Source organism: Vidua chalybeata, chromosome 4 (genome assembly GCF_026979565.1).
Source record: "Vidua chalybeata isolate OUT-0048 chromosome 4, bVidCha1 merged haplotype, whole genome shotgun sequence".
NCBI lineage: Eukaryota > Metazoa > Chordata > Aves > Passeriformes > Viduidae > Vidua > Vidua chalybeata.
In genome coordinates this window covers 12,659,390-12,683,411 of record NC_071533.1, presented here as the reverse complement: position 1 = coordinate 12,683,411, position 24,022 = coordinate 12,659,390, and the positions used below count along the sequence as shown (strand labels likewise).

The following is a 24,022-nucleotide window of genomic DNA, read 5'->3' as shown; positions in this document are numbered from 1 at the left end:
CCTGAGCAATCCATCTTGGGGAAAAAAAGACCTCCTAATTTGGGAGCAGCCTCCTCTAGCCACCTCAGGGAAATGAAAGGAGGAGGTGGGTGTATGATGAGCTCCTTGTCACCACATTCCTGTTCATGGTGCTACAAGGCAGACCAGGACAGAAACCTTTTCCTTTCCTGTGTCATCTGCTGGAGTTGCTCTCCTGCCCCTTCCCTTCACCATGAGGTGCTTGTGTCAATCCCTGCAGCTCCTGTTCTGGCAAACAGCCACCACATAGGAGTTGCACCCCAAGGTGAAATGAATATACTCATAATTAACAGGGAAGCATGCAGGTGCCCTGTGCTTCCAGGAACAAATACCCAAATCTGAGAAGTGCCTGCCCCTTCCACAGCGAGGTTTCACTTCACAGCCAGAGCCTGCCTTTGAAGAGTGGAGGGGATTAATGGTTCACACAAAATCTTCCAGGTGGCCTGTCATCATCTCAGCTGTGCATTATGCAAATGGAAACAAGGTGCCTGGTACTTGCCTGCCTCTGTATCACTCTGCTGATTGATGAAAATCTCACCCAAACAGCTGCTTGGAGCTTCTGAAAAATGTATCCATGTTGTTTTGGAGAATCTTCAACATCTTTTAACCAAAACTGAGATTTAGAGATTGCAGTGGATAGAGGCATCTATCAAAAAGAAAAAGCAACAACTGTAGGAACTAGTGGCTTTCACTGCAGGAAGCAGGAGTTGTTTCTAAGGGTGTATCCATCTTGCAGGCTCTACCTAAACAGCCAAGATTTCAGGAGGCAGCCCAAAGTCCTGCTTCCACAGGGGGATCAGCCCGGCTCCGTCCTCTAAAATGCAAATATGGTGAAGATCCACTGCCATGGACACACAGGTTTATTAATCCAAATGAGACACTTCCATCAAGCACTGGGCAAGCACTACCCAGCAGCTGAATGAGAGGTTAGAAACCAGAACTGCACTCTTCACATTTAAGTGGAAGGACAAGCAATTATGTAACTTAAGGCCAAGATGTGAACACTTCCAAAATCAGTTAAACACCTACTGAATGCCTGTAATATACATAAAAAGAGAAAATGGAGTTTGGCTGTAATTGTATAATGATAGCCATGACATGTCTCAACTACCAAAAAAACCCCATATACATGAGGATTCCCACATCTTGGCATCTGTACAACTGAAACCCACTATTTCAAAAGGTATAAAGGCTGGATGACTTCACTTTTGTGCAAATTGAAGTAAGAGAATGGAAGTTCCCAGATACATCCAAGCCAAGGGAGCAGACTAACAGAAAAGCAAGGAACTGTAAAATAACTAAGAAATTATTTTATTAAGAAGAAATATTAAGAAGAATATTAAGTATATTAAGAATAAAAAGCACAGCTGCAGGAAGATTAGAGCTTAGGAATAAACTGAGTAACCACAGCAGCATTTTCATTATTACCTGCACCTTAGGGGCATCAAACCAAACCAAACTGAATTCTTCACGCTGGAAGGCAACAGAGGCATTGTGCAGCTCAAACACTGACCATCAAAAGAGCAACTCTTTGGCACTCATGCTGTAATGAGTCTAATTATAATTCACAAAGGATCTTCAAATTGTTCCCAAGTTACCTGCACCATAAGGAAAAATTAAAGATACTGACTGCACATGAGCACAGCCAAGATGAATTTCAAGTGTTACCTGCTCCCTGTACACAATCTCATTACAGTTGGAGCTACCAGATTTTAGACCAAAAAAACACGAATGTGCCACAGTACTGTGTCAGATTTTTTCATCTGCTACATTAAAGGACTTGAATGACAACATTTTGCAGTCTTCTTCCAATCTTTATTGTGCATACAGAGACAGGATCTTCAGCCACTCCCTTTCTTACCAGAATTTAAGTTTTACAAGCCTTGCTGTGCTTTTGACTGTAGTGCTCCAATATGAAGCTTCTCCAGCAATCCTCTTAACTCCCAACATGGTGAATGATAAAAACACATGTTTAAATATTTTCCAGGTCCCTCAGGGAAGCAGCTTTTTTATTCTGTGTAGTAATCAGACTGAGCTGTAATGAAACACAAGCAGATGATAGCTTTGTAATAATTCTTTGTAGGATCAAAGTAACAGTAGAACTTCCATACTGAAAGTGTCATGAAGGAGAGGGAACAAGCACAGGCAGTGTGACTTTGGGATGAACAGCAGGATGTACAATGTACTCTGTAGATGACTACTGCTTTTGTCTTAATTCAGATCCCAGAGAATACAAGATGATACATAGCAGGAATACACTAAAAGACACCTACAGGATAGATGTTTTAAACTTGTGCAAACATTATCTTGTATTTTTTATGCTTCTTACTGATCACTATTATTTCAGAATAAGCTAAGATTTACAGTCATTGAACTGACCACAACAGAAGTGTAATTTATAGGCTCCCTACTAGTCCAGCTCTAGTCTATATTTGATACAATTTTACAGTGAAGGCAGATAATGCAGTGAGAACACACAGGCCAGAAAGCAGCCCTCAGCCTATAGGTTAGGAATAGAGAGAATCATCACTGAGTCTGATGGAATTCACATGGGAACATTCAGCCTTCTGCGGCCTAGGAGAGAATAAAGACCCAGACTCAGAAGAGAGGACATTCTTGCAGTACTATGGGAGACCTTTAGCAGGGACAGTGCCAGTATTTGTTTTTTTGGGGTGGAGAGAAAAAGGAAGGGGCTTGGCACAGCAGTTCCGAAGTCACTACGGAGAAGCCAGGCCTCTGCAGTAACCTCTGCCACAAGGGCAAGGCAGTTCTGAAGTCTGGCAACAGCACTTGGGCTGCACAACGTCAAATCTCTTTGTTATCTTCCAGAGAAAGCCTGGCGAGGAACAGCTAATTACCAATGTTTTCAGGAACAGCAAGACCTCTTCCTCTATGGGCACCAAGGCCATGAGTTTATTGCTTGAAATGTGACATAAGGATGTTTGGGTTTTTATGGGAAGACAGCATCTTAGAAGCATTAGAGCTAAACAGATCCACATAATAAACAGGAGGCTAAAAAAAATTAATTCGTCTTTCAAAGCAAATCTTCAGCAGCTGAATAGACCTTGTCATGACAGAGAGCATTTAGAGCCAGGAACCACAGCTTATGTTATGACAGCTTGGCAGCTATGCCCATTTATTCACTGCTGTTGGGAAAAAAAATGCCATTTGTCCTAACTGAGCAATTTAGGTCAGCCAAATATCATCTATCTGCAGCTCACATGGGTCACCTGCATTAACAAGCTGTAATTTGCAAATGGTTTTCCTAAATCTGTAAAAAAAGCAGGAGGCAGAAAGACCATCTTTATTTAATAGGAGGCCAATTTGAGTAATGAACTTCCTTGGCAAAAAAAAAATGAACTCAGTGTATAAACCCCCATGGGATTTGCTTCGAGTTGTACAGCTTAAACACTATGGAAAAACTGAATACTGAGAGGGATACACTCTCTCTCCTTTGTCTCTCCAACGGCCTGGAAAGAAACAAGCATTTCCTACTCTGTCTGCACAATTTTTACCACTGCAGGAGCTGCAGCTGTAACACACAGCCAATGGTAACTGCAGTGGGTGCACTCCAGACCAGCAAACAGGAGCTACAGTTATTTAAGGGTTTTTTTAATCTTTGCTAACTTGCCATTTCTAAAGCTGGAAAGGCCTGTACACCTTCATTCACACATTCTCAACCATGCAGGTTTAGTTCATATCAAACTGGTTTCTACACACAAACCTAAGATGTCAAATAAACATCCTGTCAGAGGGTGACATGTCCAAAATCCAAGCTTGTTAAAATTCTGTTGGTAATACTGCTCATCAGTGATCACCTCTGCCTCAGGAATGACATAAAGTGAGTACTTCTGCATATTCCATGTGCTTGGATAACACTTTTTGTGAGCTGGGTACCTGTTGGGATGCTGTGGCTGCTCTTTGTTCTGCCTGGCTCAGCCGCCTCTGAAGCCTGTCGATGTATTCCCGATACTCCATCATCAACGTCTCATCCTGTGGAAACAGAATCTCTCATCACAATGCCAAGTTCTTTTTCACTGAATCCACTAATTCTGTAGCAAAAAGAAGCTTAACACAAGAGGAATGTCAGAAGTGGAACTGTTTTCCCCTTACAATAAAAGCCTGAGGACAAACTGCTGACACATCACAGAGAATTTCCAGCTCAAATGTGACATCATCTGACTTTTCCAATCAATCAGTCTGCAGGGGAAGTCTTACTCATTTCACCACCTTGAAGCAAGATGGATTAAGGCTGACATTTTAATTCAAGTTATTTAATCCACGCAACCTTACAACATAAATGTTTTAGCTATTTAGCTCAGAAGAAAGAGGAATACAGTAGATAATACAAATGGGATGATAAATCTGCTACAGATTTCCTCTGTTCCCTTCAAAGGGTCTGTAAAAAGCCTTTCTTAACCAGCCTTTACTCACTTCTCATATAATTTTTGTCCTCTTAATAACACAGCACTACAAAAAAAAAACAAGACAGAAGGACTTATCCTGGATAGAACTGGATGTTATCACAGATTTTATAAGGCTGCCAGGAAAGCCCTTTCCTAAAGTGGCCATTAATTATTGAACAATGCACATTCCAAAACAACCCTGCCCTTAATCTTTAATGGATATTGCTTTTAGCTATATTTATATACAGACACAGAATGTAAATTCTGCATACACACAGCACGTGGAGAACTTGGTGTCTGTATGTGCCACATGATCCATAATCCCAGTGTGCCTGCTCCTGTTTTGGGGCTTGCAGGGATTCACAGGCAGAAGTAAGTTCAGAAACATTTCCTGAAATTTGTCCAGAATTGCTAGATTAGTCACTTAGAAAGATAGAAAGATGATTTCCCCTTTCACTTTGGTAATTTGAGAGTAAAGTTCATTTGTCTTCCTGCCATTGGAACATGTCAGTCAGCAAGAAACAGTGAGGCTTCCCAGCTGTTACTATCTCTGTCAAAAATCCTTAGTTTTCTCTAAACCAGCAACATAACTCACCTAAATAGGTTTCTGCTAAGACTTTAAGTGTATGCACATCAGGTTGTAACTGAAAGTAGCTGTCACATCAGGCATTATCTTACCTCAGTTACCTTCTCATTTGCTATTTCCAGCTGGGAAATGAGCTCCTGGCTACGGAGTTTTTGTTGACGCAGCTCACTTCTGGGAATCAGAAGAAAAGATGCTGATTGGCAAACAGTAGTACTTCAGTTATTGGAATGTAATTTCATAGATAGTTCCATGAATTGTGGAGGCTTATGGTGGGTTTTAATTACAGGGTTATTCTTAAAACACCCATTTCAAAAGCACCACACAGCACTTCTTCATGCTGTGTGTTCAAAACTGTAATGGCAAAGGAACAAGATGTATTTGTTAGAATCAGCAAGACTTTGTCAAGAGCACTTGACATTTTACAGGGTTTTTTTTTCCTGTTTATTGAATCTTATTTTGGAGGCATGCTATCTAGTATGCAATAAATATAAGTTGTGTTTTGCACAGTAAGTTCAATATTGAGATTAACATTCTAATTAGTGTTCCATAACCAGACCTCAATGTAGGCATTTTTAAAGGTGCTTTGAAGTACCTAAAAATAAATCATTCTATACTTGTGAGACAGACAACAATGTGAAACATTGTGAGGAAAAGGAAAATACCAACTACTTCAACAGCAGTCTTTTCACTTTTATACTGAATGAGTTTTAGTGATCCCCAAATTAGACAGTATTGAAGACAAAAAAACATCTGGATTATGACAATCTCTGAGCTAGTGCCTAAAGGAAACAGTTATTGCCTTCTATCAGCACAAGAAGAAGGATGACTAAAGACACAACTCCAGTAATTTTGGCCAGGGAAAGATGCAACCTAAGTGAGCTGCTGTAACCTCTGACCCGTCTCTACCACCTCACCTTAAATGCTCTACTTGTTGCTGAGACTGCATGCACTGCAAGGGAAGCTAAAGCCTTTATTTTTGAGGGAATGGAGGTAAGGTAGCAGATAATTTAACCTCAGATCTTCACCTTAAACTCTGCTATTTTAATGATGACACTTGGTTCTCAACAATAATTTGCTTTTATAAACTTTTAAACTTAGTACTTCATAAAAGTTTCATAAAACTGATACATGGTATTTGAAATACAAGGTTGCAATGCATGTTTAACATCAGGTCACCACTGGTGACTCATCTGGTGAGGAGTTTCCACTCACCTGTTCTCAACCCACCTTTTTAACCTCTTTCACCAGCCCCAGGCAGGTATCACAAAAACAGTTCAACAACTTTGAACTTTCACAGAAATGAGAGCATTTAGGCAGATATTTCAATGCTGTTAAACAGTTAAAATCACATCTAGGTTATACCTGTTATCACATGTGAACACTCTTATATAAAGTAAGAATTAAGATTGCAGGATCAAGACAGTATGTTAGTATGCAACACTATTTTTGTAATTTGCCCTCTGTATTTTAGTACTAAGCATCAAATGAGGCATTTTCAATATAGGAGACCAATTTTAGATGCCCTAAAAATTCCCAGTTACTGAAAGGAGCCGGTCTCCTGTGCTTGTGCTGAGGTATGGAATTAGCATGCTTAGCAGCACAGACACCATAAACAGAGTTTACAGGCTCATACACAGCTGTGATCAAGAAATTATCTTTATAATGAGATCACACTGAACACATATTTAAAAGGAAACAGTTTAACCTTGTAAGCATAAGGAAATGTGATGGCTATTGAGCTAGACAATTGATTCAATCTGAGTGTTAACCCTCCCCCAAATACAACTTATGAGTTCTCAATATTAGAACTGAGCAATAATCCCAACTGCTGGATAATTACATCAGCCCCCACTGCACACTGTCTTTGCTAAGTGAGTGGGAAACAAAAGGTGAGCTTCCAGCATTTCAGCAGACGAGTGATAAATCCGCCAGCTGCAGCAAGTACTTTCTGCAAAGCTCTCATGACAAATATAGCACGTGCCAGCTGTTTTTTTGGTTGAATTATACTATAATATGCTTCAGTTACTCTTAGTAATTGCAAATTTTCTATACTGCCAGTACCTGCAGCTGTCTCTCATCCTGGATTTTTTTTTTTTTTTTCTTTAATGAACATCTTAAAATAAGCAGCTATGGCTGCCAAACATTGCACAAGTGCAGCCAAGAATAATGTTTCAGAAAATGAGGCAACTTCTTCATCTCAAGATGCCATGCAACTCACTCCATGCACTCTTCAGGATGCAGGGAAAAGGAGAAAGCATTCATGGCCAACACTTCATATATTGCCACCAAAAAAGGTCATTCCTCAGAGGCAGACTATTTTAAATCACAGAAAAGATAAAAACAGAGAACTCCAAATCCTACACATGCTTACCAATGAGTCAGGGACTCTAACTATGACAAAGAAATGTGTCAGAGGCAAAAACTGGAACAAAGACACCCAAAATAGCTGCAGTCAGATGCCTTTAGCTAAGCAAAGTCTTTAAATATAAAAACAATATGGCAAGGATTCCCTTTTGTTAGGTACTGACAATTATAATACAAGTGACTATTAAGGAAATAAAGCTATTCTGTATAGTTACTCAAATAAATGGGTTTATGCTGCAAGTAGTTTTTTTTTTTTTTTTCCCCTCCCAAAAGTTTTATCTTGCTGCTAGACAATAATGGCAGCTGAATAGGATTATTAACTTATTAGTTTGTTCACACTGTGTATTGTTACTGCATTTTATTACTTCTGTAATTAGAGTTCAGATTTTAAAGCTCCTCAAATGCAATGTTTCATGGAAGCAAACTTGTCCCCCTTTATAGTTTAAGCCAATGTTTATAAATTATTTCATGCACTGTTTTGTAGAAGAACAGACCTGTGTACACCTATTTCTACCCCTATTCAAGCTAAACAGTACCTAAACTGAGCAATCATCCATGTGTCTGACATGCCAAAGCAATATCCATGGCAAAGCTGAGAGAACTGTCAATTTCCTGTCAGGTTTTCAAGTTAGAGGATTGACCTTTTTCCCTGCTTGCAGTTGTCCAGATCTAGTCCACTGAAGGGCATTCTGTGATGATTCAGTCTTTTGATTCAATAGAAAACTCTGTTTATTCAAGTAAATCTTATTCTGTTCCCTGTTCCAACCAGAATCACATTCAATAAAAATAAGCCCTTGGTGTTGGCCACTGGTGCAAAGACTGGCAAGGGTTTATTTGCTTACCTGCAAAATTCTCTATTTACCCCAACTTTTCATTCTCAGGGTAAGGACATGAAAGTCTACAAAAAATACTGATATGCCAATGAGATGGTATTAACCATCTTTTGTATTTATGCATTAATCAGACTTGTAAAGGTGGGCTTTGCAGAACAAAGCAATCATCTGCCCTTTATTTTTAAAACTTGCATACAGTCTGTCACTTCATTTTATTTGAGCAGATGCTGGCAGACTGAGTTACCCTGGTTTTGCCTAAATTCTGCTGTCAGAACTGTCTCTTTCAATCCTTCCCATTCTACCCTCTGTTCTGTTGTTACTGAAGTTTATTTCCTTCCAATTTACAAATTTCCTAAACATTCCTTTGGTATTGCTGTTTCCACTTCCTATGCGCTGTCATTTATTCTTCTCAGCTGAAGTCTGAAGAACTACAGAGCTTTACAGTGATGCTGTAAGGTAACAAGAGCAGTCTCAGCCAGTCTCTTCCCCAATATGTGGCCAGAGGAACCGTTCTTCTGGATTACAGTGCTTCAATGAAAGAAAGAGCCTTTAAAAACTTGTGCATGCTTTCCTCACCCTCTTTCAAACGTAAATTATTTCAAATGAAGACAAGAAAAGTAAAAAGCACTTGACACCGATTTTTTCACCAGAGCTGTCAAAGGCAGATCACCTTAAATTTTTGGGAAATTCAAACTGAGAGCCTAAAGCTTTACAATTGAAAGCTGTACACCCTGCAGATCAGCAGTACTGCAACATCGATTGCTTCTAGTTCTTACCAAATTCAACACTCATTTGTGGAGAAGAGACACTGGAGATCAAAACAGCTTTTTCAACATTAAGTCTGATTTGGTTATTTAGATTACTTGGCCAACATTCCACATAAACAGGAGGAGGGGGAAAGAATCAATTAGTAACTCAAGAATCAGAGTAATGAACATGAAATACGTAAATTATTCACCAAGACTTAAAAGCTCTTTTTGAGTTATGAAAGAAGTTTGACAGTTTTATAAAATTTCTATACTTCTGTTTTCAAAATAACCCCCTATAAAGAATATGAAAGATCACCTTTTTTACAACTTTTTACAGTGAACACTCACTTGATACTATTTTACTACTATTTTATAATTGTAAACATTTGCTGTCTAAGTTCACTTCAGTACATACTATTAGAACTCAAAGTACATTTAACATGGATGCAATCAGGGGTCAGAGCAGTTTGGTTTCTGACTCTGCCAGAGCAGACACTGTGGGAACAAAGGGCATAAACTTGGCAGTGAGTTGTTGGCCATCCTGCCAAGAGCAAAGTTTGTATTTGGAATGATGACCCGTGTCACAAGGAGCACTGATCTCCTTAGTTACCTTCAGGGTTGATTGGCACAAGGAGTGTGAAGCAAAACTGGCTCCTTGCCCTTCTGCAAGGTGAAGATGAGATCTATTACCAATAAGTTCTCCTTAAGATGCATGCAGCATCTCAAGATGCTCAGAGGGAAGAAAGCTTTTCTCATAAATGAAGACTGTAATACATTTGTATGAAGAAAATGTAAATGTAACTTAATCTGCAAGTATTCAGTGCACTGCCTCCTGTTTCAGCACTGGTTCTGAATTCCAAGTTCAGTTTTATCAGCAACAGTTACATGTTTAACTTGAATGAAATCCACAGGTCCAGAAAAGCACAGAATAATTTTCAATGAAGCTTGGAATTATCAATTTACTTATCAACACTTCTACCTAAAGGTTTTTCCACTGATCTACTAGATTCTTATGTTTTTTACATTATATGCTCTACCATTACAGTTTGCAAAATGTACTTAATTTTTTTTCAATTCAAAAACCCACTGATGTTGCTTCATTCCTTAGAATTATTTAATGCTTCCTTTGTGCATATAGATTACACCTCACCAACAAAACCCTGCAGACTTAGAACATGACAGATGAGCAGCATGGAATGTGGAAAAGTTAGCAGCTGCTGCTGGTAAGTTTAATAAAGAAGCCAAAATGCTTCAGACACCTTCACATGGAAAATGAAAGCAATGAGGACAGAACTGGAAAACCAACATGACTTTCAGGCAAAGGAATGGGAAACACCTACACTAACAAATGGGACACTGAGTCAGTGCTTATGGGAGCTGCACTAACAGCAACCTCCTGGCAGAATGCAATCTAAAATGCTTCCCCCATGCACATGGATAGGACTTGGTTAAGAAGTTTGTAACTTCCTAAAAAAACACTCAGCTATAAAACACATTAGCATGCTGCAAGAGTAATGATTCTTGTTAAAAACTATATTTTTGTTAAAAAATTAAATTCTGCTACATGGCACCAACACATCCTCTGCATTTGCTCACGTTATTTACATGGATCCTCTGTTCTCTTGGACCCCACCACGAGGCTTGGTGAGAACACTTCCTGCATTAGCCTCAAGAGACCTTCCAAACACAGCATTTAATTAACAACAGATTAATTAATCCATTACCAGTATCAGTCTTATTTTGTGTTCTTAATGAAATTTCCCTGATAAATGCATTTGCTGCAAAATTATTCTGTTTTTTAAATGATCAGCAACTTGATTTTAGTTCCCAACACAGTAAGAAGCTATTTGCTGCTCTGTACTTGCACTCAAAATGTTATTGTGACAGATGAAAAGAAATATGATAATTATACATTTATAGTAAAAGCAAGGACTTTTGTGCTGAATGACTACTACAATGTAAATCCTGGAGCTAATTTTCATACCAACTGCATTCTGCACTACATTGCTGAGTGTCTGGCAATGCACAGAAGGTGAAAAATAAGCTGGCTTTAAAATTTCCAGATAATACTGATAAGGTTCAGTTAGACTACTTGTCACCATGATATCAGAGCATCACTGCACAAATTTAACACCAAATTCTTGATGTCAGTCTAAATGACAACCTTCCTGTTTCTATTGCCAGCTTCCTTGCCAGGTAGAGCAAATGCCTGATAAAGACTTCTATTTCTAGCTTACACCGAATGAAAAGGCATAACACACAAACCATAACATAAAGTAACTGATTAGTTTTTAGGCTTGCACCAAAATGTCTACTGAAGTCACATAAATAGGGACATTTTCAAGATTTATTACCCACTTTTCATCCAGTTCACAAAGCAGACTTCCTTGTATTTTCTATGTCAGCATTTTGCTGCAGATAAATAAGGTCTGAATCTTTTGGTTTGCTGTAACAACTTTTTAACACTGAACAGTAAAGCTTTTAGAGGGAAAACAGCTGTATCACAGATAACTTTAATTATTTTGGAAGTCTGCAATTTTCCCCTTTTAACTGGAATCTGCTGAACCACATCCAGGATCTAGTGATGAACTTAGATGCTCAGCTGTGAAGTTTTGTATTTTGATTTACAGAAAATAAACTACAAGTTTAAGAGTTAAAATTTACCTTAGCATGAAAGATTGCAAAATAATTTTCTTCTCCAGTTACTGCATTTACAAAAGATGCTAAAAAAGTATCAGTAAGAGCTAACTAATTACATACAGTGAAGCTACACCACTAAAACTGTCAGTGAATCAGCACAGCTCGCAGTGTCTCACAAACAGGCTCAATACTCTTGTCTTCTGAAAGAGACTTTTCCCTTTCCTAAAGAACTGTTTAATGATAACCTTTGTAAAATGCTGGATGTTTTAAAGGAAAATAAAGCCAGCCTGTATCTGAACAGATAGGGTAAAAAGCCTCCTGTAACTGTTTGCTTAGGGAAGGCAAAGATAAGCATATCCTTCACTGCAAAGATGGATATCCAGGTTAACAGTAGTGGCAAGGTAGATTTTCCTGGCTTGTGTTTAGAGAGCTGGCTTCTAATTCCACTCACACCACTGGAATTCTGATAGCCAAGCTATGCTTCAGAAACTGCAACTACAGAAACTGCATGGGATACTGGAAATATGATTGAAGCTGAGAATATGTAAAGCATTACATTAATAATAAAATATGAAAAAACCCCAAGACTACCCCAAAGGAAATGAAAGGTAGAATTCACTGGTTCCAAGTTTTAATAGGGAAAAGCTTTGCTTCCACGTTAACATGATAGTAAAGCAATTTCTAAAAACAGTCTGAGCAAAGAACCACACGAGTGCATCACTTAAAGTGACTAAAGGGCTGCTTCAAATGTATCAAGTTAACAGAGCTGCATAACCTGATTTTTTGTTCTCAAATCCACTGAAAGGTAATGCAATGTTATATCCCTTTCTAACTACTTTAATTTTAAAGAAATTAGACTTATGAAATAAGGCTTCCTATTTCAGCAATTGTTGTGGACCAGTGTGTCAACCTCCTCCAATTTTTAACCAGTTTTGAAGAAGAGGAGATCTTGAGGACATAAACTACTCTACAGTTCTATAAAAATACCAGGCTAATTTAATCTCAAATTAATAGCCTACTTGAGCTAACTGAACAGCATTTCCTGAGCCTAGAAATGAAATAAAGCATAGGGGAAACTTGCAAAACTAAAAAATATTCTTATATTCTACACTGCAAAATACAAGCATGAGCTTAGAAATATGGATGAATTAAGAGAAAAGTAAAGTTTATACCATTTTTTTCTTAGGAGAAACACACAACCCATTTTTATCTTCATTTATAACAGCAACTGTTCAGAAGAGCACGTTAGATATACATTTCAAGAGGTTTTTGTCCAGTTTATTTTAGAAGTCTGGAGATTCACTTCACAACTGATGTTATGGCTTTTCTGATGAGGTACCGAAGTTCTCATAATCCAAAGTTAAAATTGTCTAAATTGAGTGTGCTGTATCTTGACAGAGAAAAATCAAAAGTAATATATTCTATTTACTTTCTGTCATTATAAAACCTCCCACATTATCTACAAGAAAATGAAACAGTGAAAGCTTTACTTCAGTGCTGACTTCACAGAGAGCATCACAGGTTCTGTTTATATCACTGTTTGTTTTGCTGCAAGGACATCTTTGAGTCTGGATGGTTTGCTCTTCATGGTTTTTCACCACAGATCTACTGCCATACCCCAAACAGTATCTGAACCACACTGCAGGAGGAGAACAAAATGGCACTTACTTCAGCTTACTGATCCTGGCTTCTGTAGTTTCAGTGAGGTTTTTTGTTTCTTCTTTCCACCTGTTTGTTGCTTTTTGCTGAGCTACCAAGAGACGTCTGAGCTCAGTAGTGGACTTGTGACTGGTGTCCTCCATCTCCCTGAGTCGAGCTTCATACCCACGTTCTTTCACTGCAAGCTCATGCTCCATTGTGCTTATCTAAAAAAACCCCACAAATCCTGCACAATCAAATCTCTCGCTCTTTACCTTTTTTTTCCATTTGTTTTACAATGCCTGAGTTAAATTTATAAACATTTGTTGAAAGTGTGTAACATACAGTAATTAAACTTCTAATTATATACTCAGAGATACGTGTTCCCAAAGCCAATTTAAGCAAATAGGACAATTGACAATAAAGGATAATGAGATGTGTATGCTTATTTTTGTAAGTAATCTTTATTCTTCTCCCTTGTGTTTCCTCCACAGAAAAAAGGTGATTCTTTTTCATCTAGCTAAATGTTTTAGGACTTTCATAACTGTATCTGCAATCCTTTGTACATCAGAGGGAAATGAAATCAAGCAGCAAATCTTATCTATGACTATAATGGAAGCCTGCCCAATTAAAAATGAGACAGACAAAGATTTAGTGTATGCTTTCTGTGCTTCATATCCACCACCTCTCCGTTACAAGATTCTCATCCTTTGTTTAAGCAAAGGGTTCTGGACTTGTACAAGAGTCCCTGTTCAATTTCACAGCTTTCTTTATCTTGTAGTGCAACGTGGAAGCCAGATTTGAGCTGGTCCCCACTCACACCTTGTAAAACTGCTTACTGAGGTTGTCTTCATTGCTCCAGATCCTCAGATCCCTTTATTTGGTATCTTTACACTGCAGAGGGGAAAGTACCAGCTTTGCATGTTCAGAAAGCATATCAAGGATGAAAGCTGTTCCTCCCTCCAGAAGCCACAGGTACCCTGAATCTGTTGACGTTACTACTGATTCCTTATCCCATCTGCAGCCTGCTCAGGGGCATTTAATGGAACATGTTCAAAAAGAACAAACCAGCTTGCAGCTAATACTCTTGTTTGCAGCTAAGCAGAGAGAACAATTTCCTCTGTCCAGAAAATAAGAGCCACTGTTAAATTATTTATTAGTTACACACTGCCCTGACAACATGGTGGACACACAAGTAGAGGAACACTCTGGGCAGAAAGTCAGACAAAGATTTCTGACACATTAGATACAATAAATAAACAAAGACTGGGAATTGCATTATTTAATCTATTCATCTTATTTAAAGCAAAGAACATTTGGGGTCTTCTGATCAAGGAGAATTTAATACACATTAAAATACAATTTAATTAGCAGAGACTGAGTTTCCCCATGGATTCTGAGAACACACAATGCAATAATAAAACTACCTTTCAGCAGCAACCAGGAAGCATCACTGAAACTCTCAATCTTAGTTTAAACATTTTATGCTTTTTTCTTAGAACTGCTGCCTTACTAAGCAAATATTAGCCTTACATTACAAAAAAAAACCAAAAAAAAACCAAAACCATACCTTTATTTTAGCTCTTTGTTGGGCCTCTACCGCCAGTTTTCTCAAACCCTCCATTTCATTTTGCAATTGTTCATTCTCCTGCTGAAGTTTTAGTCTTTGTTCACTGACAAAGGAACTCTTTTCTCTTTCTGAATCCAGAGTGCTTTGCAATTTACAGATAACTTCCTGCCAACGAGATTTCTCTTCCTCAGAGCTAAAAGAGAAGGAAAGTTTGGCTGCAACTGAAGAACTCCTGAACCAGAGAATGAAAGATATAGACTGGAAGCTATCCACAAATCAGCAAAGAACTTTATTATGAAGATGGAATTGATAAAATCAATCTTAGTTTCACAGTTATGGTATCTTGATACTATGTTTGCTACTGAATAAAAGGATTTGACAAAGCCCTAACAACACACATTGAACAGTTTAAATAGTCTGAAGTAGTTACCATTGCTTTCTCTTCCTCCTTCTGTAAACATCTGTAACATCACTTACTTCATTTCCAGTTGTTTCAGTTTCTTTTCTGTCATCTGTAGACTCCGCTGAAGGTCATCCTTGGCAGCTTCTGCAAGCAAATTCTTCTGATGCAGCTGCTCGAGTTTTCTACTGTCAGATTCATGTTCTCTGTGCTCCCTGTAAATCTGAAGAGTAAACTTACATATGAGTTTACTCCTCATTGCATTCTATTTTCCCATGATTTAAAATTAAACTGTATTTCTAGCATTGTTGCTGCCACTTGAAAAAGAGAAAAGTTTCCAAATATCTGATCAGACATTTATTTTGTTTTCTGTCTATTGATCTGAACTGGAATATGTATCAGCATTCTTTTGGTTATGCTAAATATCTCTCTTTTACTTTTTACACTTTTCAAAGAACTTTCTTTTTCAGTTTGGTGCTGCAGCTTTACAAGACCTTCTGGATTAAAAAAAAGAAAAAAGCAAACAACCTTAAAGTAAATATATGAAAATCGGCAATTAAGAAAATCTACTCAAAAATAAAATAAGAAATTAAGGGCAAAATACATGAAAAATGGGAAAAAAAATCTATGTATTTTTCCTTCTGTAAAGACATCTTAAATGTGATGTAAAAATACATACAGTTGCCTTACCTTTTCAAGTTCTTCTTCCACTGCTCTCTTTTCTCTAATGGCTCGTTCAATTTGACTTTGTTTTTCTCCACATTCCTTTTCACAGAAGTCATTTTAAAATATGATTTAATAAATCAAAACAGAAATTCAGGAAGTGCTGAAGTCAATCCCCCCCCCCCTCCAGTGTAAATGCAGTTCTTGCTACTGCCATAGATGCATTTGATTATATTTACCTGCTCATTATTTTCTCTACAGGATCATTCAATATACAGACCAAGACATATCAAATGAAAGCTTTTTAAAATAAATTTAATGCATAAATAGGTGCATAAGCACAGAATTCTTTTGGTCACCTGCATAATTTATTACAAGTTCCTGGTTCATTCAGAAATTGATGTCTGTGACCCACAGACTTTCTCTTAGGACACTTTCTCAGCTTTCATATCAGCTTTCCTTTGTACACACACAACTAGAGATAAGCATGGAAGGCTGAGTTTAGTGTGTCTCTGAAAGAAACAGGGATACTTAAGAAGTGCCATCATATGGGAAGTATTTTCTAGAGCCCAGATCTCACTTTCAAAATGCCTGTGAACTCATCTCTGGGGACATGCAGGATGTAATGTGCTATACAGTAACAGAGGACCGTCCTACACAATTACTCATTAATCACATGCTGATTGACCTAAAATACTAAATTCTAGCAGAAGTATTTGATCAGCAAAAGTCTTGAATGTTTTGCTAATGAAAATATTTTTATCAATCAACCCCATACCATCTGAAGAGCTGAAACTTCTTCTGTCAGCCGAGAAACCTGCATGTTACATTGCTTCTTTGCAGTGTCTACCTGTGACCAAAACAAACTACAAAATTAGGCCCACAAACTTTTTCCCCCTCTTGCTTTTTGACATATATATGTAGTATACAGGTGGTGCATGTATTTAAGGCATGAAAATACCTGGGATTGCAATAACTGACAGCTCTTATGAGATAAAGGTTAGAAGAAAGATTATTATCAATCCATACTACTTTAACTGAGGGGTTTTTTTAGGAGAAAAAAAAACACAAATGGAGACACCGCAAGTGCCATTCACATCTTCACAGTGCAGTCTTCTCCATACCAGTGTCTGCAGAGACACCAACAATTTTGCTTCTTGTTTATAACACATGTCTGGAAAATAAATGCTGAAGAGGATGGTGCTATCAGCATGCTGCCTTGCCACTTATATTATCCAAACTCTTGTGACAAAACTGCTCGTGATGACCATACACCAGCAGTAGCTTTTCACTATCAGGAAAACCAAAAACATCTTCCCATTCTTTCTAAACATCTTCCACCATAACTTACTTCCTTTCTAATTCTTGCAGCTGTATTTTCTGCAAGTTGAGACATTTCATCCTGCAGTTTTTTGATCTCTTCTTCCTTTTGTTTCTCCCCAAAGAGTGCCTAGAAGAAAAATAACAAAATGAAATATGACTGATATGTCAGTGTGATACTAAGAGCACCAAGAGAAAAACACACACTGCTCAAAAGACACCTTCTTTTCCTTTTTACTTTGGAGTAGCTGACACTGAGACTCAGTAACACTGACACTGAAAACATGTGACACTAAATGCACATTCTTGTAAATCGGAACCACACAAAGAGTTAGTGTCAGTAAATGCCTTTTTCTATTGGGACTTGGGAGATTCTGGCTGAACATGGAATTATACAGAAAAAAGCACAAGAACCCAGAGCAAAATTTCCACCTCAATCTCCTACAGAGCAAGGAGAAAACAATTTGAAACACAAAGATATGTATATTAATGTGCATGTTTTTTATTCTGTTCATTAACTGAACGCTATATTTTTTTCTTATGTTCATTGAATTTTCTTCCCAGTTTGAAAAATTCAGGATGTTTAAGCTAGAGCAGTAAATTAAGAATTGTCTGCTTTTTTTGGCTCCTTGAGCCATGTTTTCATATCAATATTTTTGGCATAAAAGTTATTCTATGATAGTTCAATCACACATTGTATATAAAAGTTTCTTTTAAGGCTCTCCACATGCCTAGGTTTCTTTGTTGATGATGCTGCACTTTCCTTGTTCTCTATGCCTTGTCTTTAACAGTTATAAATTTGTAACAGAACCTTCCTCTTTCTTCCTGACACCAGTATTTGGTAAGCAACTCTGAACTCTTGTCAAAAACTTTGGAAGATTTGTGTTTAGGTATAGTGTTATCACTTAGATGACCTTTATCCAGGCACTCAACATATGCTTTGAAGTTCATACTGTATGACAAATCTGAGTGATGAGCGGTCACATTCCAGCTTGCTCCCTGTGCATGACTAATTTTAGCACAACAGACACAAAAGCTAGCTTGTGTATCCTAAATATCCTCATTTCTAGGAAACACCTTCATCCAATGACTTACCTGACTTTTTTGCAGGTTAGCTTCTTCCAAGAGCTGTATGCAATCTTGGACTTTTGCAACAGCATCATATGTCTCACTTTCTAGACTGGCAGACTTGGCCTGAAGCTCTCTGATCTGTTCCTCCAGGGCTACTTTTTCTGTTCTCAGCTGTTCAGCATCTTGAACAGTCACACACAATCTATGAGACAGTAGAAATTTGACAATGTGATGGTCAATTAAGACACTGATCCATTCAAACTGAGCTATTAGTAAGTCTATTCATAAATTGCCCAAATTGCATTGTTTTCTGCTTGTTTTTGGATAGAGTGTTTTGAGTTTGATGATCAATCAAGCCCTAGAAAGAAACAGAATTATAGGAGTTAACTCAGATATCTAATCTCAGAAGATCATTAGAAGAATCCCAGTGATATCCTGGGATACATCACTGAAAATGTTCTATATTAAACCAGAACAGAACAGCCCCAGAAGAAATAAAGTTTTCCTCTGTGGAGGAAACTGAATAAATGGATGTGGGCAATGAAGTTGCAGCTATAGTTTTAGAGAAAGAAAACCACTGGTAATTTCACAGCAGCTCAGGAATTCTTATTGTTTAATTATGATTGTCAGTATTGGCAGACACGAAAATGGACAAGAGAGCCTCAGAGGGATCGTCAAAAACATCTCTTTGTTACTTTCTAACGTGTTTGCCACAAAACATGCAAAGACAGACAACCCCCCTATTTTAGCAGAGCCAGGGTATACATTTTGCATGCATCCTGTTACTAACACACAGTGAGGTCTCTTTACCTTATTTCTAACTGTTTTATATTAGACTGCATTTGCTGCAAGCGTTTGTCAGATGCTGTTTCTCTCTCCTGGGCAGACATCCTATCTTCTTCCTGGAAAGAATGAAAGTATTATCCAGATCTGAACAAAATAAAGATATAGTCACATAAAACAAGCTAGATAACAACTTGCAGTTCATTTAATGTCAGCATTCAGAAAAAGACTGCCCGCTCAGTTGCAACAGAAATGATTCGTTTCTCTAGGATACCTTTCTCTCCAATTGGCTCTGAAGTTTCTCTTTCAATGCCATCATTTCTTCAAGCTTAGCATTTGCTGCCTGCCCATCTATTTTGGCTTGCCTGTATATAAATAAAACCAGTTATTACGGGGGGGGAAAACAACAGCTCAACTAAAACTTTGTCACAATAGCTGTGAAGAGCAGAAAAAATCCACAATACTGCTCTCACAGGGCAGAAGAGGATTCCTCCTTCTCCTTATGTGGCACAGAGAGAGAGGAATACCAAATACCAAAAGTCCTGTGGAAATTACGTTATAGATTATAAGGAAGGTGTATGCATTGATTAAAGAAGGACTAGGAAATCAAAAACTTCAATGATTCAATAACTTAGTCACAGATACATAACAGAGAAGTCTTTTGCAGAATTAGATTTCACTTTTTAAAGCAATCTGACTAGAAATTAAAAGAATCATTATACACTTCTAAAGAATTTAGCTGATGTGCTTTGTAATCTGAATAGTTTTTGTGGGCTGAAGGAGAAGAGGAAAAAAAAAAAAAGAAGGTAGTGAATCATGTTAATGACTAGTGGCTCTTCATCCTCAGTAGAAAAGTCTGTAGAAAAAAGCAACCCTCTGACTCCTCTGACTTGGGAACAGAAAGATACAGAGAGCCTTCACCTGGGGTGTAACCCAATTATTCAGGCTGCATATGAGGCTAAATTTAAAAACCAATGACTGACTATCATAAAGGTAAAAGAGAGCAAACACGTATTAGATTAGCTCATGCAAACTGCAACACCAGTAGTCATGAGAGAAGCTGGAAAATATTTCATGCTTATAACAATCAACTTCAAGAAAATATTTCTTCTAGAAATACTGATTTTGAATTAAGAGCGTACAAGTCAAGCATACTGTACCTACATGAAAATCTTAAATATACATAACCCAAGCAATTTTACAGCAAATACTTTATTTCAGCCCAGTTAATTGGAAAAGTTGATTTGATTACAATTTCTTTAAGATGCAAAAAACTACAACAAAAACATTATTCCTAAACACAGTCTTCAGCGTGGGCCCAAAACTTTTACCTTAGGCCATCTGAAACATTGCATCTTTCTCCTACAAGAAGTACGATAAATTCAGAATAACATTACATTGACTCCTGCAAAATATTTTAGAAGTGTTGTAACACAGAATAAGAACTCAAAAGGCAGCATAAGAAGGGAAAAAGAAGAAAAACGGTCATAAAAATCAGAACACCTTAAGTATTAACAATGCGTTTTAACAACCAGGTTCAGATTCACATCAAATTCAGAGATCTGCATTTTACAGATCTCTGTAAAATGATTGTTGATTTGTTTAGAATCAACAAATTGACTCTAAAGATACAGCTTTTATTCTTTACTGTAAAATATATCTTCAACCTAATCTTGGCAAGTTATCTCTGTTTAAGAGCTTTAAGATTCTGAAATGCAGATTCATGCCCTAGCTATGCCAAGTTTCTTCATTTGTGTGTTTTATCCAGGCTATACAAACATAATTTAAACCTCAATTCTCTAACACACAAGTTTTTTTTTTTAAATCTACTTTTGCATTCCTGACTTAGTACTCTATTACCATAAATCAAGTAAAACTATGGAAAACATCCCAAAGGATTAGAATTGTCTGCACCATATGCTATATAATCCATACAGACTACGTCTTCATGTTACAGAAGCAACTCGTGAAAATATTCCAGACTTTTTGGAGAAACACTGCAGCACCTTTTAGGGCTAGACAGAGCTGCTGCCATTAACACTGGGAGTAAACCACTGTTTTTACGGGTGCAAGGACTCTAGGGTGATCTGAGAGGAAGTTGAACATAATCAGTGTCTGTAACTAGAGATGAATAATGACTGAATTTCTTATTTTACTCTCAGTTCATAAATCCACTGTTGAATGAAATTAAATTTTAATTTTAGATCAGCCATCACTAGTTAAAAGAGAGAAGAGACATAGCAAACTGGCATTGAATAGACTTCAGCTGTGAACACAAATAATCATTAAATTGTGTCACAGGTATTATTTCTCCTTTCCTTTGATATACTTCAGGAATGTAATTAACACTTCTTTTACCTTCAACTTCCACAGAACCTATGGTTTAGAGCTCTTTATTGATAAGGGGTAAAAGGAAATTTTATTAAAAAAATTAAGACTTGGAAGCTTGTTTGAACATTCACATTTCAGAACTGTAATCAGTAACCATGTAACTGGCTTTTCAGCAAACTGTATTCTAATGAAAGCCTATCTTCAGAATCAATTGTGATGTGATACTGACAATTTTTCTTCTTTTAAAGCAAAGGTCAAATGTTGCCTATTTCAGGGAAAAGCTGAACCAAACAACACTAACTGGAAATATGTTACCATAACACTAATGATGTCTAACAAACTTCAGAGACAGTTACTGAAACCATTTTAACTATGAAGATGAAATTAGCTTGCAGTACAAACAAGGCCCATGACACAGCGGCAGGCGAGGAAAAGCTACAGAAAAGATGTTAATTATTTTTTTAATCTGCCTGGTTTATACCTCAGTTGTTTTCGTAGCTGCTCTAGTTCCACATCTTGTTCTGTCACAGTTTTCAGAAACTGCTGATTGGTCTGTGAAATAAAGAGTTATTTGTAATGTGTTCATTATAATATTGAAAAGGTTAAACATGTTACACATGCCTTACACTGAGATAGTAAAGATGACCCCAATGGCAGGCAGCATTCAAAATGCAGAATATTCTCCTTTTCTCCCCTCTCTCCTATTAATTGCTAATGTTTTCTTGCTTTTTTAACCATTACTAAGAGTTGTTTTCAGGCACTTCCTGCTTCTAAAATATCTGAGTGTTAACAGTTCATTTCAAGACCACCACAGAGTACTCAAAGTAAAAACCCCATCTTGCCCATCTTGCCCAGATCTATTATTTTGGTTTCATTAATAACAACAAAATATCAGATGAAATGAACTCAGATAATCAATGAGGTCTTTCTGAAAATTTCTGCAGTTTATTTCAGTTTTTACTACCCTAAATATTTTAACATCAGCAGTGAACACTCTTGCCTCAATACCGAATCTCATTTCCAGAGCATGCATAAATATGCTGAACAATTCCAACCTGGGCACATCTAGGAAACACAGCTGTTTTAACACAATAAAAAACATGGCTAATTAACCTGTCTCCTCACTTCCTATTTTTCAGTTTGTTAGTTCAAAAAAGGCTTGATGCTTTATCCCATGACATCCTTATGCCTTTGGTAACAGATGGTGCCAAATGTCTTTTGGATAATGCAAACAAATGGATTATCTTTATCTTAAATATTGTCTTAACTCTTTTCTCTGATGTGAGGAAAGAATATTTCTGTGATAAAAACAAGAGTAGACTGTTAGGCACTGCCAGTAAACAAACACTCAAAAAAATCATACAGGAATCAAAAACAAGCTGCCCAGTCAAAAACCTCACCCCCTCCTTCACCTCAATTTTTCAACAAAAAACTATTTGACACTTTCTGTGACATTCACATTCTCTGGACAGAGAGACATAATTCTGTCTCTCAGGAGAAGCACAGAGAGAAGAGAAAACAATCTTTATCTCTGCTCCTTTGTTGTCCCCATGTGGAATTTGGTATGGAGATTGTTTACCTGAAGTGCTTGCTGGATTGGATTCTGGTGAAGGTTGTTTGGGTTCAATGACCAATCAGATCCAGCTCTGTCTCGGACTCTCAGCAGAGTCACGGGTTTTGGTAATTAGTTAGGTAAATAAGAAGTAAGTAGGTAGAATAGTATAAATCTCTTTAAATAGTATATTAATGTAATATAGTGTAGGTTTAATAAAGCAGATCCTTCAGCCTTCTGATCTGGAGCCAGACATCATCATTTCTTCCTGAGTCAGGGTCTGCAGTGTTTTTTTTCCAATACACTTTCTACTAAAACTGCTTGTCAATTTTGGAAGGCCTAGGCTAAATCTTATTAACTAAGAAGTCTCAGAGTCTAAGGATGTGGATAAAGCACTGGAAGGTTATAAGAGCTCAGCAAAATGTACATAAAGGTGACAAAGACACTGAAGACAGCAGTACCAAAACAGGAATGGATAAAAATATGCCAGAGCTAACATATGCAAGAGAGCATAATATAAAAAACAGGTTTCCTTTGTGAAGACATGTGTGAAGTACACTAGCCACATACTGCAATTCTGAGTGTAAGCTTACCTCTGAAGTGTAAAAGTAAAACCTCACATAATATTAAAAGCTGACCTCTCAACCACATTGACCTGGTGTTTGGCGTTCAGGAATAAAGCCATCGCTGCTTCCTGGTTGCTGGAGAAGGTTGCAAATTTGAGTGACACCAGGTATGCATGAAGGCCTTTTTGCTTTGGTTTTGTACTTTGAGGATCTATTAGGAAAAGAAATAAATTACTAGTTCACTGTTCAGAAGGTTTCACTCACCATGTGCAGTTGGCGAGTCAGCTGCTGAATGCTAGTCAGTTGATCCTAAAAAGAGAATTCAGAGCATCTTATAATAATTATAGTCAGAAAGAGCGAATAATTAGAAAGCTTCATAGTCAGCTGAAAACATTTTAAAACTATACATGCAGCAGGAAATTCAGTGTGTCTTCATAGATTTCAGCTAGATTGTTTTCAGCTGTTGACCTCGTACCCCATAAAATTAGATTTACTACTGAACAATTTATCTAATTTTCCCTGGGCCACAAAC

General features: G+C 37.4%; 1 protein-coding gene and 1 long non-coding RNA gene across 5 annotated transcripts in view; one reads left to right on the top strand and one right to left on the bottom strand.

Annotated features, from left to right (window-relative positions):
• Positions 1–1,811: 1,811 nt before the first annotated feature.
• Positions 1,812–24,022, bottom strand: part of SCLT1 (sodium channel and clathrin linker 1) — a 29,711-nt gene continuing 7,500 nt past the window's right edge. For 2 of the 4 annotated variants that reach the window (XM_053941537.1, XM_053941539.1), the window contains 14 exons: positions 23,755–23,799; positions 21,854–21,924; positions 19,316–19,406; positions 19,069–19,160; positions 18,283–18,460; positions 17,219–17,317; positions 16,646–16,717; positions 15,895–15,969; positions 15,282–15,427; positions 14,805–14,997; positions 13,265–13,461; positions 5,103–5,181; positions 3,916–4,011; positions 1,812–2,053 (listed from right to left, as the gene is read on the bottom strand). In XM_053941537.1, the coding sequence (XP_053797512.1) occupies positions 1,991–2,053; positions 3,916–4,011; positions 5,103–5,181; positions 13,265–13,461; positions 14,805–14,997; positions 15,282–15,427; positions 15,895–15,969; positions 16,646–16,717; positions 17,219–17,317; positions 18,283–18,460; positions 19,069–19,160; positions 19,316–19,406; positions 21,854–21,924; positions 23,755–23,799 (1,497 nt within the window). In that variant the 3' untranslated portion in view covers positions 1,812–1,990. The other 2 variants (XM_053941538.1, XM_053941536.1) reach the window with 2 other exon arrangements.
• Positions 9,550–14,209, top strand: LOC128787418 (uncharacterized). The gene is made up of 3 exons (XR_008430716.1): positions 9,550–9,626; positions 10,095–10,179; positions 14,135–14,209. It is a non-coding gene; the product is annotated as an uncharacterized LOC128787418 (long non-coding RNA).